General features: G+C 31.4%; 1 protein-coding gene across 2 annotated transcripts in view; it reads left to right on the forward strand.

Moving 5' to 3' along the window:
* The window catches only part of LOC132723693 (Iroquois homeobox protein 6a-like), a 29658-nt gene extending 20784 nt beyond the window's left edge, over positions 1-8874 (forward strand). For both annotated transcript variants that reach the window (XM_060708474.1, XM_060708473.1), the window contains exons 3-5: positions 1965-2089; positions 2575-2924; positions 6863-8874. In XM_060708474.1, the coding sequence (XP_060564457.1) occupies positions 1965-2089; positions 2575-2924; positions 6863-7551 (1164 nt within the window). In that variant the 3' untranslated portion in view covers positions 7552-8874. The remainder of the gene's footprint in view (positions 1-1964; positions 2090-2574; positions 2925-6862) is intronic.
* Positions 8875-17833: the final 8959 nt, after the last annotated feature.

The raw sequence follows: 17833 nt of genomic DNA on the forward strand, positions 1-17833 counted from the left end.
GATATTATGGATATTGTATGATTGAAACAAGTCTAAGTCATTCATTTGACATGTTCTTTAACGTTTCCAGAGTTCACTTTGACAACTATTGTGAAATCCTAGCGCTCTAACCTGACCCACGCGGGTCAAGTTAGGAAACCACCATTTTATTCTTTATATGGAGAAAAGTTTTGTTCCTTTGACTGTCTAATATATTCATTTTGAGGGCATTTACAGAATAATGACTGAAAAACTCAAAACTAAGAAATGAAAATTTTGCCTGTGTCTCCCTTTAACCGTATACGTAAATGTAAAAATATTAATATAAAAAACCCAATGCGTACCACTTGTGTAATTTTGTTGCAATTCTAATAATGCTATTACATACATTCGATTGTTCTCTCATGTATTCATAATTTGATTTTGACTCTGTTACAACTGTATTGAGGCCGCATCCAAAGATAAAAGATTAATTTGCAATTTTTGTGTAAAAAAAGAGAGAAAATAGCAAACAAAATATATCAAATAGACTATTTACATACTATTTACATGATGTCGACCGTTTTTGAAAAACAGGATTTTTCATACGTTATATCAAATATTCAATTCACAGACAGTATAAAATTGACATCAAAAGACGCAATTAAAATGTACTCTTATATTATATGGACATCAAATATACAAATATTGACAAGTGATGTCCCTACGTTATATCAAACATGCAATTCACAGTTTAACATCGTTTTTGTAAAATTGATATCAAAAGACGCTATCAAAATGTACTATTTTTACGAATCTGTTAGAACATTGATATAAAAACTCATTAAAACAGATGTTCAAAATATGAAACAAAGAAATAAACAGTTGAAATCCCAATAATGTTAGCAACTGTCACCGACTATTTGTGAGGTTATCTTGAACCAATGGGTTGATAAGATAACAGTTTCAAGTATTGTTGAAAACAAACAGTAGTCAATTGTTAGAACTGATAATTACACTATCATGTGTAAACACTGTTTACATTGTTTATAGAATAGGAGAAAGTTATTTCGAGGGGTTTGTTTAAAATGGTAATACATAATCATTAAATATATACATGATTTCACCTTTATTTTATCTCATATACATGGATATATTTATGACTTAATTTTACGCGAGTATGTGTAATACACGAATTTGATAAATATTTGTATTGTATTTCTGAAAGGCGACAAAAATCGTACCAAACAAAATTTTAAAGAAAGACGCAAAAAGCAAAACCAACAACAAATTTTATTCATTTTATTTATTATTTAACCTAAAAGGAAATACATTGTTGTTAATATTTAAAAGAAATCAAGTATATGTTAACAGCCACAACAAAAGATGAATTTAATTTCATAAACATATTATTATTTTGTAATGCGTGAACGACATGATGGTAAGCGTGTCCATATAGGCGGGGAGGCGCCATATCAGTTTTAATTGTCCGCGCGTGTCAATAATTAAACAGACGTTAATAGAGTCGTAAAAATGGTCATTCACTGCTTTACTACAAAAGTTGACCACAAACATCCATGTTTTTTTGGCCACTGTTTTACGCCCATTTCAGCGTGCAAACTATGCGTAAATAATAAAAAGAGAAAAAGATTTTTCAGCATGAATTGAAAAATTGTAAAAAGTGATAATTTTCAAACAGAAATTATATTTTTTATTAAAAATTGTTTAAATTTCAAAGCAATGATGCATTTATTTATGATTAGTTCAGCATTAGTGGTATACGTTGTATGAAAATCATTTAAAAGAAATAATTGAACATATATTCTATCTGGGAAAAGTGAAAATGCCAGATAGATAAAAATGATTTATTTAAAAAAAAAACATGATTTTCAGTATACAACATACTTTGCTAAATTCAAAGTTTTTTTATTTCATTCGTAGGTATACATAAGATAAATCTTAAACTACTATGTAACATATAATAATATATTTCTATTTTTAAACAGAATGCTGCTGCACATTTTGACACCCTGAAGGATCCTTCTTCAGCCGATGCTTGGCGTGGAATTACCCAGCCGACAGCCTGCTACCCATACGATCAGACAATGGTCCCATACCCTTACCCAAACACGTAAGTTTACACGTAGCTAATACATACCTTATTTGAAATCAAAGTGCGGTCTGTTGAACTTGAACACGCTCTTTGAACATCCATTTAGTTATTCAAGTTTAAATACGAATGATAATACGAATTCACTTAAAGAAACACCTCAAAAATATGAATACTCAAAGGCTGTGTTCAAGATAAAATGTCTCTATACTTTCCAGCTTCTGAAATACAAGAAATAAAAGTTATCTTTTGATTCCCATGAAAACATAGAGAATTTTGATTTACATTTTGAAACAGAATATAAAATCAAGTAAAAACTGCAACAAATATTTTCCTACAATTACTCGCTGCAATCTAAGAAGGGAAAAACGATATTGTATGATGTAATGTACAACAAAAATTTCAAAACTACTATAATTGTGTTGATGTTACAAATGAATTTAACGCACATGACATGTGATATAAAACGAGAAACAACTTATACAAAAAGTTACATCTATTTTCAGTTACGGCGGCATGGATCTAAATGGAGCAGCCAGAAGGAAAAACGCAACGCGCGAAACGACGAACACATTAAAAGCATGGCTTTATGAACATAGAAAAAACCCATACCCAACAAAGGGTGAAAAGATTATGTTAGCAATAATTACAAAAATGACTCTTACGCAAGTTTCAACCTGGTTTGCAAATGCTAGGAGACGTCTAAAGAAAGAGAATAAAATGACATGGTCACCTAGAAACAGATGTGGTGAAGATGATGATGACGACGATGCTGACAAAAACGAAGACAGTGATGATGGAGATAAAAAAGATACAGACAAAACACACAACGACTCAAATGATAAAGATATGGAAGGTAAAGTGAACATAAGTTTTAGCATTTTAAAAGCCACAGGCGGCAGTTAAGTGATAACTTTTATTAAAATATGTAAAAAGATAACTTATTTTATTTACACATTGTCTGTTTTCGGCCGGAATTTCGATGTGTTAATTGCTAAGCATGCGTATTGGTTGACAAAGTGAAATGCTTGGAATTAATATAACTATGCAAGTATTTTAACTTGGAAAAGGAACTTCTTCCACTTAATGATTTTTTTTGTTTAAGTGTATCTGATTATATATTTTTCTCCTTTTAATTGAATATCGATTTATTTTTTTACAAATTTTTGCATCAATTTTTTTTATAAAAAATATGAATTTTGTAATCTCACAAGCAATTAAAGACGAAAGCATACCAGCAAATCATAGGCCAGATGACAAACTCTAACTTCAAAGCTAATTGAGACCTAAGCCTATCGTGTTGCATTAAAATAAAAATAAATCAAGACAACCGAGAACATCCTGTTTATAAAGACAAAACGTTGTCACGTCTTGTCAAAATGCATTCGAGACCTTGTAAATTAAATATCACAATTAGTTACCGTTCATTAAACCATGTTCACTAAACACTAACTTTGAAAAATATTACGTCATAAACACAAGGGTGTTGCCCTGAATGTATATTTAAGTGGATTTAATAACACTTCACCGAGTCGTTCTCTGTTATATCCGTTCTCATTCTAACAATTTAAAACATAAATGATACGTTTATAGCCTGCTCAAGCCTGTGCTAGGGGGTGAAGACGGTAGCATTCGTTAACTACTTCGATTCAGTACCAGACTCTACAACATTTTACCGTGTTTAATTTCATTAAGATACATTTTGCCGTGTTAAATTTCATTATTCTATCTTGTATATTAGTTCATTAAATTACACACATTTAGTTTGTTTGTTTATTCAATGGTAAAATCTACAAACCCCTTTACAATAATATAAAATCAGTAGATAAGATGAAGGAAAACAAATGAATACTAGTCTAGTACTAATTTGATGTCGGGCATATATATTTTAAACTGCAATTGCAATAAAATGTTCAAAGTTGAGCTCAGTCAACTTGATTGCATTCACCTCTCCACCCTAGTGCCGGTTATATTTTAATTCTAAATAAATAAGATATCAGCAACAAAAACAGAAAAGTCATAGTTAGTGCATGTAGCTTTAATAAAAATGTAAGACTTAACATAAGAATTATTATAAAATTTTAACTTATTATTATGTTTTGTTACATCAAAATTGAACGCAATTTACTTTACCGGTAAAACTCGATTCAATTTTGATACAGAATCAATCATTAATGATATCAATTACATTGAGGAGCCAATTATCATTCCTAATGAAAACTGAGATGCTTTTATGAAAGGTTGATTAAATTTTCTGTTGCCTGACCCCCTTGACTTCCAATTTGAGGTTGCAGATGAATTTATATTGACTATGTGGCTTTTGTGAAAGGGAATCCACGGACTGATGGTATAATTGAGCGCTTAAATAGTATCTCAGTATGACTCCAAAACGCCTTTAATAAACACCATTATTACCGGGGAGGAGACGGAATACTTGATATGTCAATATTTGGACTGATGGTTAATTTGAGAAATATTAGTGAATGCATCAACTGTGACGCTGAACAGTATCACCCAGTTTTAGATGCTGATCTGTATTTTCCAGACGTAATCACCTGAATCTTCGCTTGCAGCTTTTAACAATTTGAAATTTTATAAGGAGTTTAAACACAAGGGTTGATAAATGAATTAAAACAACGACGACTGTAATTGTGTAGGCATACCGTTTCATTCTCGCTAAAACTAATTAAGCATTAACCCTATAACCGCAATTAAATATCTTTTGTGGATTGCTTTCATAAATCAATAAATAAGAGTGACAATAAATTAATGTAATTTATAACATAATTCTGACAGAATTTTATGGACAGGTTGCAATACAACACGGTCACGTGCTGTTGAAGCAGTGCACGTGCGTTGTCAAGGAGCTGCCATAACAACAGTCGTCAGATCTTCTGTCGTAGAAATATTTAACTTTGTTGATGTTCAGTCAATTTTCTCCAATTAGCTGTGATTGATTCTAGCTTATATTGTATCGAGTTTACTTCCAATGTTAATCGGCTGGGTCTTTTCTTCGCTCGCTTGGAGACTATGACTATCAATGGAATAAAGCGCACACTAACGTCAGTGACACGCGCTCGCGTGAAATAAGTGCCTCCATTATAATAGCGCTTGATCACAAATAACGCTATCCTGCAATAAAAACGCAATAGATTTGTAGAGATAGTTCAAGTGGAGCGAAAAAAAAACAGCAACTAAAAATACGCTCAGATATGCATTGTAACATTGGAAAGAACACCATGCACGCCTTGAGGATGGTAGTCTCTGTCAAATGATTTATATTTGCTTGGTGGGAAGTAAGAAAAACTGTATCTGTAATAAAGAATCAGATTGGCATCACCTTGAAATATATCTTGAGACAGACACTTTTTATTCAGTTTCTGCATTTAACTTAGTACCAATGTCTCAGAATCGTAATATACTGAACACTGATGTTTTTACAAATTGTGTCAGTACAGACAATAAAACTATAAAAACAGTCAAACATAGATAATGCTGAAACTGAGCATAGTGATAAAAGATGTGCGTGCGGGGGAATATAAATATAATCTGATTTTTACCATGCGTTTACAAGAAAACACATTTCGTCAAAAATACATTTGTAGTCTGAAATCCCGCAGAACTAAACGGAAACATCACACGAGCCTAAAACATAATTATGACAAAATCTGGCATATTTGTAATAAATTATTTTGTGAAGTGATAATCTAATTTTCCATGATAAGGGCTGTCAAGTTAATATGGTTGTATTTGCTCTGAGATTAGTGATGATAAACTAAGAGAATTTTGTGGCAGTTAAAAACGCCTTATGTCAATCTTTAAGATATCAGATTGTTGCTGGATATAATCTTTAGATCCATTTTATGTATTTTGAAAATAAGCATAATCCGGCGATTTTTAACACTTTTGCCGTGATAAGTGATATGTTTTGTTATACTGGAAACTTGCTTCTACCGTTTGACTGACGTGTTTGTCATGACATTAACGTCGTATGTGAGGTGTTGAAATTTTTATCCATTTTCATTTGCTAAACACTTACTTTTCTCAAGTGTAGATACCTTAGTGTCAAAGAATATGTTAGCAGTTTAAAGGATCTTGGTCCATTATTAAAAGAAAACTTTTTCATAAACATTTATTTAAGACCGCTAATTTACTATTAAAATTTACACAGCCCTCATAAAAAATCCCGATCATAAATTCCTTAGCATATTTAAGAAAATTAACTTAAGATATGACAAAAAGTTAAACTTTAACTAATTTGTTAATTTGTCCCGGCTCTTAAATTATTTTCTCATTTTATTACGCTTAACTGATGGCGTAAAATAAAATTTCACTGCCTACTTACATGATTCGGAAGAAGAATTCTGTCTCATCTACAAAAATATAAATCTTACAGCTTATGCAGTTTAATAAGTAAGTGAAATAAACATAAATGAAAAATATATTACTCTTACCAAACGTTACTTTGTAAAACACTATGAATTTTGATAATTAAACATTAATCTAAATGCACGTTGCTAATGTATTTATATCTATATAATGATTCTATTTCACTAATATGCTTAACTCAAATATAAACAACTCTCACTACACTAAAAAAAAGGAATTTAGAAACAAAAATCATTTACATACTTCCCAGTTATATTCTTTTCATTCAGAGTTTCCTTCGACTCAGACAAAAATTCTGACCATTTTAAAAATATCATGCTGATGTAATAAATGGAGGAGTGTTTAATATTTGCTCGATATATATCTTGATATTTATGTTCACGAAATTATCATGTTTATTTGCAGATGGATTAGATTCACAGATGACACAAAACAAAGACACAAAAACATTAACTAGCTTTAACACACCGAATGACGACCGTCTAGGATTGGAAGCCAGTCTTTCTCTGACACCGCCTCCGCTGAAGCCACAAGCCACTCTAGTTCCAGATTTAAACCTAGGTAACGATCTCAAACGGCTTGGCTCCCCGTGTTCAAATAGCAGCGATTCCGGTCTCAGCGATATAAATGGGTCCATGTCTACGAATGGATCTGCTTCAGATCAAAGCGACCCGTTACGACCCAGAATATGGTCCCTTGCCCATGTCGCAACTTCCGCAGCAGGAATGGTCCCCCCTATGATGGACCATAAAGATCAGAATGCCAATCTTACACAATTAAAACCACCAAATTCAAACCAAATGCCAATGTCAGCCCCAACTTATACATCTACAGGAAACACCATGAGACCGTGGTTGGAGACATCCTTTAATGTCGGATCTTCCCTTTTTTCTCCAATGTCAGGGACCTACAACACTCTAGGGACACAAAGGCCTAGAGAATCACCATCTAGTATGGTAAATCAGAGTCTGAATTCATTAAATGGTCTGTCATCTCCGGGACTTTCAAGACCATATCCGAGTCTTTCTTCCCTGTACACGCCCGTTCGAGATCTCACAAAAAGAAACCTAGATACGATGACTGAATTACGATAGTTGGATAGGGAATACGAACATTGCTTTAATTATTATGACTTACATATATTAATTATCATATGATTAATTTGAATAGTTTACTTTAGAAATGTACAAAAAACAACAATTGTTCATCTGTGGAGACAATTGACGAATATTTATATGAACAACAATCTGAGAAGTATGTTATTGGTAGTAAAGGTATCAAAGGAGTACTGGTGATATCAGGCAAAATGAACATGGTTACTAGTACATTTGTTTAAAACTTTTCTTAACAAACAAATGTTCAAACATTCTAAATTGACCTACTGAAAGTGAGAAGAAGCGTTGGATTGTGTTACAAATGTAGGAGGGAAAATTGACTGTGCGTCTGAAAAACTTTTATCAGAATTCGTTTGCTGATGAGACAAACAGCTACTTGACTAGTGTCCCTGAAAACATGAGGTTACATACGGGTGATTTTTAAATATATATGTACATGCTCTCGCAGAATTTCAAAAGCTTTGTTATTGTAAAATGTTGTGGTGCTGCTGCTTTCTTCTAGAATTCGATGACGACGGAAAGTTATGTTTTATTTATTACGAACTGAATAAAATATCCTTGTAGACGTCATGCAAGTGGTTGGACATATAATAGGAGAAAGCACGTTTTTTGCAATATTTTTCTTCACACTTGATTGATGCACATAAAAACCAATATCAATGCACAATATTACTTGATGATTAATAGATATTCGACATTGAAAAGGCGAATATGAATTTGCATGAAATAATAAAGTGAGAAAGTTTATTTTAAAATGACAGCAAATTCATCATTTGTTTTGCCATAGTGAATCATCTGGCCTCACTTGATAAAATCAACCAATCAAAATCAAGGAAATCTGTCCTCAGATAGAAAAACTACAAAATTTCGAATATTCGTGATCGAATGGAAGGATAAGCAAACCGAGGGCAATTAATCTTAATGGAAGAAGCTGTCATTTCTTCTTTTATATCAGATCTGTTACTTTTTATTGTAAAAAAAAATCTTTGACATTAGGTAGCGATATATGTGACTTTTAAAGGTAAATACGTCGCTGATGACAAAAATCACCGGCAAATAGAAGGTGAGAGGCAACTATAAATATGTCTTAATTGTGTGAGAGAGACTGCTACTAGTGTTTTCTCACTAGGCGTACACTGACTTTTATTGACCCTTTCCCCTTCTATTGCGATATCGATTAACTATTCATTAATTAAATGTTCAGTGAAAGCGTAAGCTGGTCTGCGTTGGACCAGTCTCCAGTCTATTTTTTCTGCTGCCAAGAATATGTATAGGATTTTATTTGTTTAGTTAAAGCCAGAATACAAACGCTTTTTTGTTTTATTTTTTTAATAAAAGCCAGATATCACTTTATACATGTTTAAGTACTATTTTAAAGCAATACATGCAGTTTTGACATAATACTGTCAGCAAAAAATGCTTTCTGTCCGACAACTTTTTACTTGATTATGTTCATCAAAACTCGTATTTTTCAACTTGAAAGTAAAAGTTTGAAAATGATATACCTGTAGCTGACATTTATATGGCTATTGAATGTGCTATGTTTTTTTTTCACTTTCCTTTGAAAAACTATGTTTGATAGAAAAGACTGAATGTTGTTTAATGTAAGGTAATTAAGAAATTGGAGTCATATAAGACATTAATGTTGTAAATACTTGTATAAAATCGTCACTAATACGGTGACAATGTACCACAAAAGTGCAAGACAAAGACATAACATTGCGACTGTTAGACACGATTTTAACAATTAATGTCGCTACCTTGCTTGTTTTTGCGAGAGCTTTCAGTTTTATAACTAAAACGTCAGGTCGTTTTACAAATACATTTTCTTGTTTTATATGAAATTTGCACCTAAGACACAAATTGCTGAATTTGTTTACTCATTGCAATGCATCAATTTTAATTTATTTGCTCTCAATTTGGGAGATCTTTATGTCTTTTCTTTTCGACATTTATTTTCTTTTCTTCTATATTTTTTTGTTCTTTATGAGTGAATAAATGCAAACAATAAAAGTAGTTTTGATTTATGTGCATGAATTTCTTTAATAAATTTTGTAAACGTTAACTATTTAAACATAGTTTGTTAAGAAGCCAAAAAGACAGTGTGTGTGATTGGATGGTAACTTGTGTATTTAAAATTTCATTTTTAATATTATCATTAGCAAAGTTTATGAAATTGGACAACAAAGTTCTTGTCTCTTTTTTTCTTGTCTCTTTTTTTCTGTCTTTTTTTCCATGTAGACAGTTTGAAGAAAAGATCTAGGTCATTGGGCATTAAAATATAATGATCTGGTCCAAAGATATTTCTTTCATATCTTATCTTACATCTGCTATATCATTCTTTGTCTCTTACCATGCCACATCTGAATCAATATTTATATAGATTGTTCTCAAAAAATATTTCTTGTATTGACCGAATACAATTTTTGGGAGGTGTCTGTCTCGTATGGTAGAACATAATAATATATGGAATAATTAAAAACACACTATTCATAAAGTTGCTTCATTATTTGTTACTATCTTATGCTACATGTTGGCTACAACATTATATATTTCATATTTACATAAAAAGATTGAACTAAATTGTAATGTCCTCTGCTTTTGGTTAACAACCTCTGATTTTTCCAATGCGTTTGGGTTATGCATAGACATTAATAGGAATTTAGTTTTTGAGTCAGAGTATAAATTTAGCATAACATTTTTGTGTATTATGCCAAATCAGGACCTTTCCATTATTCTTACTCAAGTGATTTATACTTCGGTTTGTTTAATTACAAAAATAAAGGCATTGCAATACAAAACAGAACATTATTTTATTTTGGCTTGTTCGTACATAATCGTACAAAATGATACAAAATATTAACATTACAAACTTGTTATATATTTTGAATACAATTTTACATAAACATTATATGCCACTTTTTGAAATGTTACTGTGGTACATTTGTGGTTCTAAAACGTATTTAGTTATTTGGTCTTTTGAGAATATTAAATGAAACTATATCTTGTTTTTTACTTTGTTTTGTGCATATCTTGCTTGTTGTTTGCCGTTTTCTTATAAATTTTATTAATTAAATTATCCATAATTAAATCGATTGGGTAAAGAGTTTATGAATTTCGGCTGCTAAGTTTTAAATGAAAAAACAACCCAGCAATTAACAGAATATGACAAATAAAAATATATTCATACACATGTTTATCTCTTAATGTAAAATTACCATGCTTAAAAGATAATTGCTACAAACAAACTGTACTGCATGGCCCAGTCTTACTTCTCTATCTACAAAACGGGTCTATCAAATTGGTTTGAGTACCAGGAAAGTTGATTTATACAACCTGAAAAATTGGTTTACCTAAAAAATTAGTTTACCACTACAATTTAGTTTTAGTTTACCACTACAATTTGTTTACCTACAAAATTGGCAAAGCTACAAAATAAGTTATATCCCTAATATATATTCGTTTCTAACTAAAAAGAAAGTTGATCCTTATCAGTGTAAATAAATAAACAAGTGCTATGGCTATTGTTATATTTTTTGTTACGTTAAATGTCTCTCTTCTACTATTTTTTATTTATTATAATTGACACAAAATGTAATATTAAATGTTTGTTTTCATGCATGAATTGTATCTTATGTCATTCCGAATATTTTGAAATTGTTTGATATGAAAACTATAGGTCAAACATGATAACCTGTCGTTGTCTCATAGCTTCACAATAAAAAGTCACCTTTGTGCCAAAAAATGATATAACCACACATATGACGTCATTGCTCGTGAAGCAATGGCTGCATTGTGAATACCAAACAAAATCTTTTGATAATATACTACAAGAGAAAAAAACCCACTGAGATGAAAACAAAACAGAGAGTATCTTTTATTCTATCTCTATATTTTTAAAGATATTTAAAACATAAAAACACAAGAGCAAATAATTTTGACGTGCTTTCTGCTTTCAAATTGTTGTGAAATTTTGGTGTTTGATGTTCTAAAATAAGACTATGAATATTATTTACTTTGATGTTTTAACCACTTTAGACGGCTACGTTTATTAAACAATTTAAGACAATAAACAAACGACAGGTCAGCATGTTTCACCTATACAAAATGTCTTATGTTACATACTTTTGATTTTTTCTGACGACAATAAAAGTCTAGACAAATTATAAACGGAGTTTTAGTTTAATTCATCCTGGTATCAAAACGGAACTTGTCAAGGAAAACCGGAGTGAAGTGTCCAAGCGTTATTCGATAGATTTAAAAGCATGTATTACAAAAAGAATGCATTTGCATGTCTGACCTTAATTAAACAAAGTTATAATATTTTAGCTTTCAAGGTAATCGGCAACACTCTTGCATTTTGTTGTAGTTGTATGTTTAACAGAACCGTCAGCAAATGTTAATCGCCTTCATCTATTTAAATTCATATTCCTTTGAACAAGCAAGTTTCTTGTTAATACCCTTGCCTTGCCTAAAGTTCAGAATATTCAAGAGCAATCAATTTCCTTTTTACTTCCGAAAGTATAAAATTATTTCAAGGCAACGCTAAGAAACATATGCTCATTCTGTACTACATGGGTACAGGTCATACAAAACGTCATATTTATCCAATTTAGATTCAAAGGTACAACCATCGAACACTACCCTCTGAAGTGACCGGGATAATATTAATCAAACCAAGATAATAATCTGTGGATATCCGCATCATAGCTGAAAACAGTGATCGCCGAGGTATTACAGTCCAACCTTGTTCTACATTACAGATAGACAAGGCCTGATAAGCCCGAAGGTTCAGGAAAGGTATGCACTGTTTGTCACAATTCATCAGTCACGTGGTGTAAACAAGAACCTGGGCATTTGACAATTAGCATCATAGGATATAACAATGATGATAATCCGGCATGTGTTGGCCCCCACATCAAGTAATGGATAGATCAAGATACGGTAAAGGTTTGGAGACGACTAGATTAGATAAAGTCGCGCTGTATGTGTGGTCAGAATAATAATATTGGTGAATCTAGATGGCTCTCCGTTGATAGTGTTACAGAAATAGCTGAAATATATGCAACAGGGACATACTTTTGTTGTTGTTGTTGTTTACTGATAAATTCACGTAGCCATTATTGTGTACACATATAGAGAAAAAAAGAGGAGTAGCTATTATATCAAACATCTTGTTCTTTTAGTCAATTACATACCATAAAGTTATAGTAAATAACCCAAAACAAACACATAATCAACACCACTCCCCGGAAAAAATAATAATCTTGTAATTATTTTAAACTGAAGTTACTTCCTAAAAATAAAAACAGAAAAAAAGAAACAAATAATGAAAGCATGAAATTTCAAAAATCAATGATTGACATCATCAGCATCAGCATCAGCAGCAGCACTACCACCACCACCACCACCACCATCACCACCACCACCACCTTAATTACCACCATCATCATCATCATCATCAGTATCATCATCATAACGATGCAACCAAAAATATCGAAAACAAGTATATTATATAGTTCACCTTATTAAAGTACGATTTCTTTTGAAATCTGTACATCATCTTGGAATCTGTACAATAAAGAACCTTACAGTTCAAGGACACAGGTACTAACATATCATGTAAACAAGGTGGGTGATGAATGTAATTACGCAATATTAACAGCTAAACAGACACAGGAACAAACAATATACAAATATATGTTAAAACACACTATATAATATAATGTAGTTGCTGATATTATATAAACATAGCAGAAATTTACATCTTTCGTAGAAATGACAGTAGTATTTTATCTATGTTGTGCAAAGGTCAAAAAACTTGTGTGAGGTTACTTGATCAACAACAAGAGATAATAGTGTTGTATGTAACTTAACAGAATAAACGTCAAACTTACAATCGTTTTCTTGTACATAAATGTTCTTAACAGTATTTCATGAAAAGAAACAAATAGCATGTACACGTGACTTGCCGTAGAAGAAACATTTTTTGTTTCTTCTCCCCCAGTCACACCGTCTGCAACGGAAAATAACAGATCGAAGTTTCGCTTGCGTTACATAAACGTAAATTCATACATGTACTTGTCAACGTTTGTGAAAATTTCTAATTTTGTTATGTTTAACATTTTAACCAAAAAAAATACTGATTCATGTATTACTTTGATTATTTTGTAACTTGACAAGCAGTCATAAAGTTATATATTCTTACGTATTGCGTAAAGGGTAGTTAAAGACAAAACTAACAAAGTTACAAAACATTTGACATAGACATTTTGGATATGCTGTTTTTAAATTTGTTTTTAAGAAATAAACATGTTTTGGATTCGATTAAAATTTTTTTTTTAACTTTGGAACTCGTTTACATTGACATTTACTTTTTAAAACTCCCAAAACCACTCTTGATGAGTAAATAGCCGAACAATAATATTTACAATTAAGTTAAAATACTTTTTGGACTTGGATCAAACAATAATTTCAATAGAGTATGAAAAATATATCATAAATTGTACACAAAAATATTCACATGGAATTGTTTGCTTGTTTGGTTTTTCGGCGCAACAAAAACAGTATACACAGGTCACATGGCGCCGAAACGGGAAAGATGATTTTGGCAAAGCTCGGGTGTTACACACTTCAAAGCAACACCAGAGGTCAAAACCATTATACCTGCTGGAGCTAACCATTTATACATCAAAATGTGAATCTTACAAAAATAACTAAATAAATGACTTTGTAAAACTAAAATGACTACTTTTAATATCGCTGTTTATTTAGTTGTGTAAAATATGAAATGAAATGTCTTTCAATATTAAAAAGATACACTTCGGCATTTTTTATTATTTTATCTTTTTTTTTTATTTCTTTTTTTATAATCATTTTTTGCTGTCTTTTTTTGCATTCCCTGCCTTAAACATAGTCAATAGATCTATAAATGAATACATTATAAATAACAATGTTTTCAGTTTGATAGAAAGGGTGAATTTTTTTATGTATAAGCTTTGATCATGATAAATTATTAATCATTACAACGACTTGAAATACAATTGATTGTTGACATTTAAAATATAACTATGATTTAAAACCCTGCTAGGAAAGCTTTTATGGGAGCATCGGTTTGTAATAAAGGTCTCCAATTTCTTTATTTGGGAAACATTCGCTGCTGTACATGAATGGGTAATTCGTTTAGAAACTACGGCATCATTATAATTATAAGCATTGCTCGATATAATCACGCCTATTGTCAACGCAAACGAACCATCAAACCCAGCAAAATATTGGACCTGATCTTTTAATATTATCACCTCTCAGAGTTTAACCCCTTTAATATTTAAATACTTTTGGTAAATTATTAAGCTATCAAACCGAAATATAATATAAACTTTCCTGTATATAGATTATAAAGATGTTGGAGACAGAGTATTTTATACTTGTTACAATTGTGAAGAAAAATCGTTAAAAATTATAATATTTGGTTCGAATTCCAAGAAACCACTTTTGGCGATTGAACCACTGAAGATTACGTTGGACAGATATAATATGAGTATCGATTGACAAAGAACAAAAATTTCAAAATCATGACAGCTATGTGACAAAATGATTGAATTTCAAGAGTACATATGTGCTAGAAATCAAAATAACAATACATTATATCTTTCAGTTTGAACCAGTATAAAAATGTTTTTTAATGTTATAGACAATCACCAAAGAACTTCATTATGAGCTTATTCAGTTGAGAACTGCACCACTGATACATGAAACACAATTGGCAAAACATAATCCGCGCTAAAATGCTAACAGCTAAAGGCACATTATGCCTCTGAAATCCATATTTCTTTAATTCTTTAGAAATGTCTAACATGTGTTTTATAACGTATAAATAATGGATCTAGAGCATATAAGATGGTTAACAACTTAATGAAGTAGCGCTGAATGTGCAGTAATGTGTCATAATGGTAGCAAAATGTAAATTTTTTTTAGTATTTTGACTTCCATACAAAATATTCATTCTCTATGATTATACTGTACCATCGACCACAGAGCAAAAAGAGTAAAAGATGGTTCATCCATGTGGCAAATGAGTAGTTTTTTTTTAAATTGTAAATGATACCAAAAATAAAAAGTTTTTGAGAAATAAAAATGAATACACATAATAATTTTCATATTGTATTAACTGGTAAACGATCATTTTGCAGAATTCAAGATTAGGAGTCTCAAAGCTAATAAGAATAGGCCTGTAAAACTTGAAATTAAAAATAATGCGCTCAAAGGCTATGTATTAGGTTAAAGATTGAAATTTAATAGTTTACAAAAGCCTATATTACAAATATAATGACAACGAGTCTACATCTATATAGTAATATTGGTCATTTGTATATCAAAATGTATACGCTTATTAAAAGTTTGGAAAAACACCGTACAATGCATTTGTCTTCTTGTATACAAAAAGGTTAATAATTTAAGATAAAATCGTGTGTGTTTTGTAGCAGCGATTCATTTTATTGCATGCAACTTTATGATAAACATAAAGTTAATCACAATAAAGATCCATTGATTAAGGCGCAGATAATACGTATCAGTTACTTGAAAGTTGCCTGGAATAATGACTGTAAAAGACAAAAGTGCTACCGATTATATTTCATGACCATTGCACCATGTTCGGATATGCTTCATACATCTTAGCGTTACCTGCAGTTGCAGAACACAAAAGGAACATGAAAATTTTATTACATTAACGAAGAGGAAAATAAAGCGTTTGAGCGGAAGGTCATTTGAAAGGAAGACATAATAAATGACGTAATGAAGCAGACGATAAATAAATGCTTCACTACACATGTTATATTATCGTTTCTCATTTGTTTTACACCATATTACAAAACTCTTCTAATGAATAAGCAACATGAAAAACACATTACCTTGCCTGTTGATCACTTCCGGTTTGGAAGCTTTTCACGCGGCACGCGCCAATTGTTCTCTTACAGACGACACGATATTTTTGGAATAACGACTTGTAATTGAGTGTATAGCCCAGTCAATTAAAGCTAGATCTAATGATCAGAATTATTTCTCACAGTTTGTAACAGCAGAAATTTCAAAATCAATCTTATCGAGCACCAAAGGTTTTAAGTGCACACTCGATTTCCGATCCGGGCTATCTGATCGATGACTGGTTCTCGAGTTCGGGAAAATGTCGCTATTTTCTCTAACTTATGAAAGGAAAAGTCTTATCTGAGACCCATTATGAGGGTACTTAGACCCGGTCTCAATGAGGTAATTACTATACTGATACATGTGTGGCTTCAAATTTTGGTTAAATGTTCATAATCAACTCCAATTATTGTAAAGATGCAAAAGATTGTAACGGAAACCAGCGTTATTAGTACATGCTTTGAATTACGTATATTCAGAGATAAGATGTGAAGAGAGAGAAAAATATGCAGAACGAAATCAAACGAACGAATTCAGTTGATTTTTAATAATCAGCCATTGTATTTTGATTCAGCTATTGTAATATGAATAATTGTGTTACGCAACATGACATATTCGTTTAATATAACTTGGTCATTGTATGGGAGAGGAGAAGGAAACACTCTGAAAAGGAGAAATCCCTCTAGAGTGATAAAGGTAAAAACAAATAATTAAAACTCGAAGACTCGATTTTGTTGAGACTGTATATTATGGACTATAGACATTGCAATATCTCCCACGCCCACTTGCAAGAAATTCTTGTTTTCGCAATGTCAAACATTCCACGGATATTCCGACAAACCGTTTATGTCGAACAATCCCGGTCGTTATTGTTTTACATGTACTGATATGAGAACTCTATCAAAGAGGAACTCTGGGCATTTATTCGTTCAAGGAAGAATATGAAAAGAAAGTTTCAAGGCGTTGTAGATGCAATTGACAGACAAGGTTGCACAAGAACAGAACAAATGTATTACTTAAGATTGTTCAAAATATGTTCAACCTCGTTGTCGTATAAAAATTGAACCTTTTAAGAAATTCATTGATTACATTGAAATTTAATTTTATTGTTCTTTTCGAATTGTGATTTATTTGTGTGTATATGTTGCACTACGAGGGATGATGCAATAGTTTAGTGGACATACGATTGTTATATGGATTTTAAATAAATACTTTTGAATTTATGGCTTAATTCCGGGTATTTCTGGATCATCCCTCGTATACACAAAATGTAAATAATAACAATAATACCCTAAGCAAAAATTAAGTCCAGGGAAAACATTGCATGTATTTTTTA

This window comes from Ruditapes philippinarum, unplaced genomic scaffold, assembly GCF_026571515.1.
Source record: "Ruditapes philippinarum isolate M1 unplaced genomic scaffold, ASM2657151v2 ctg359_1_1_1_1, whole genome shotgun sequence".
Classification (NCBI taxonomy): Eukaryota; Metazoa; Mollusca; class Bivalvia; order Venerida; family Veneridae; genus Ruditapes; species Ruditapes philippinarum.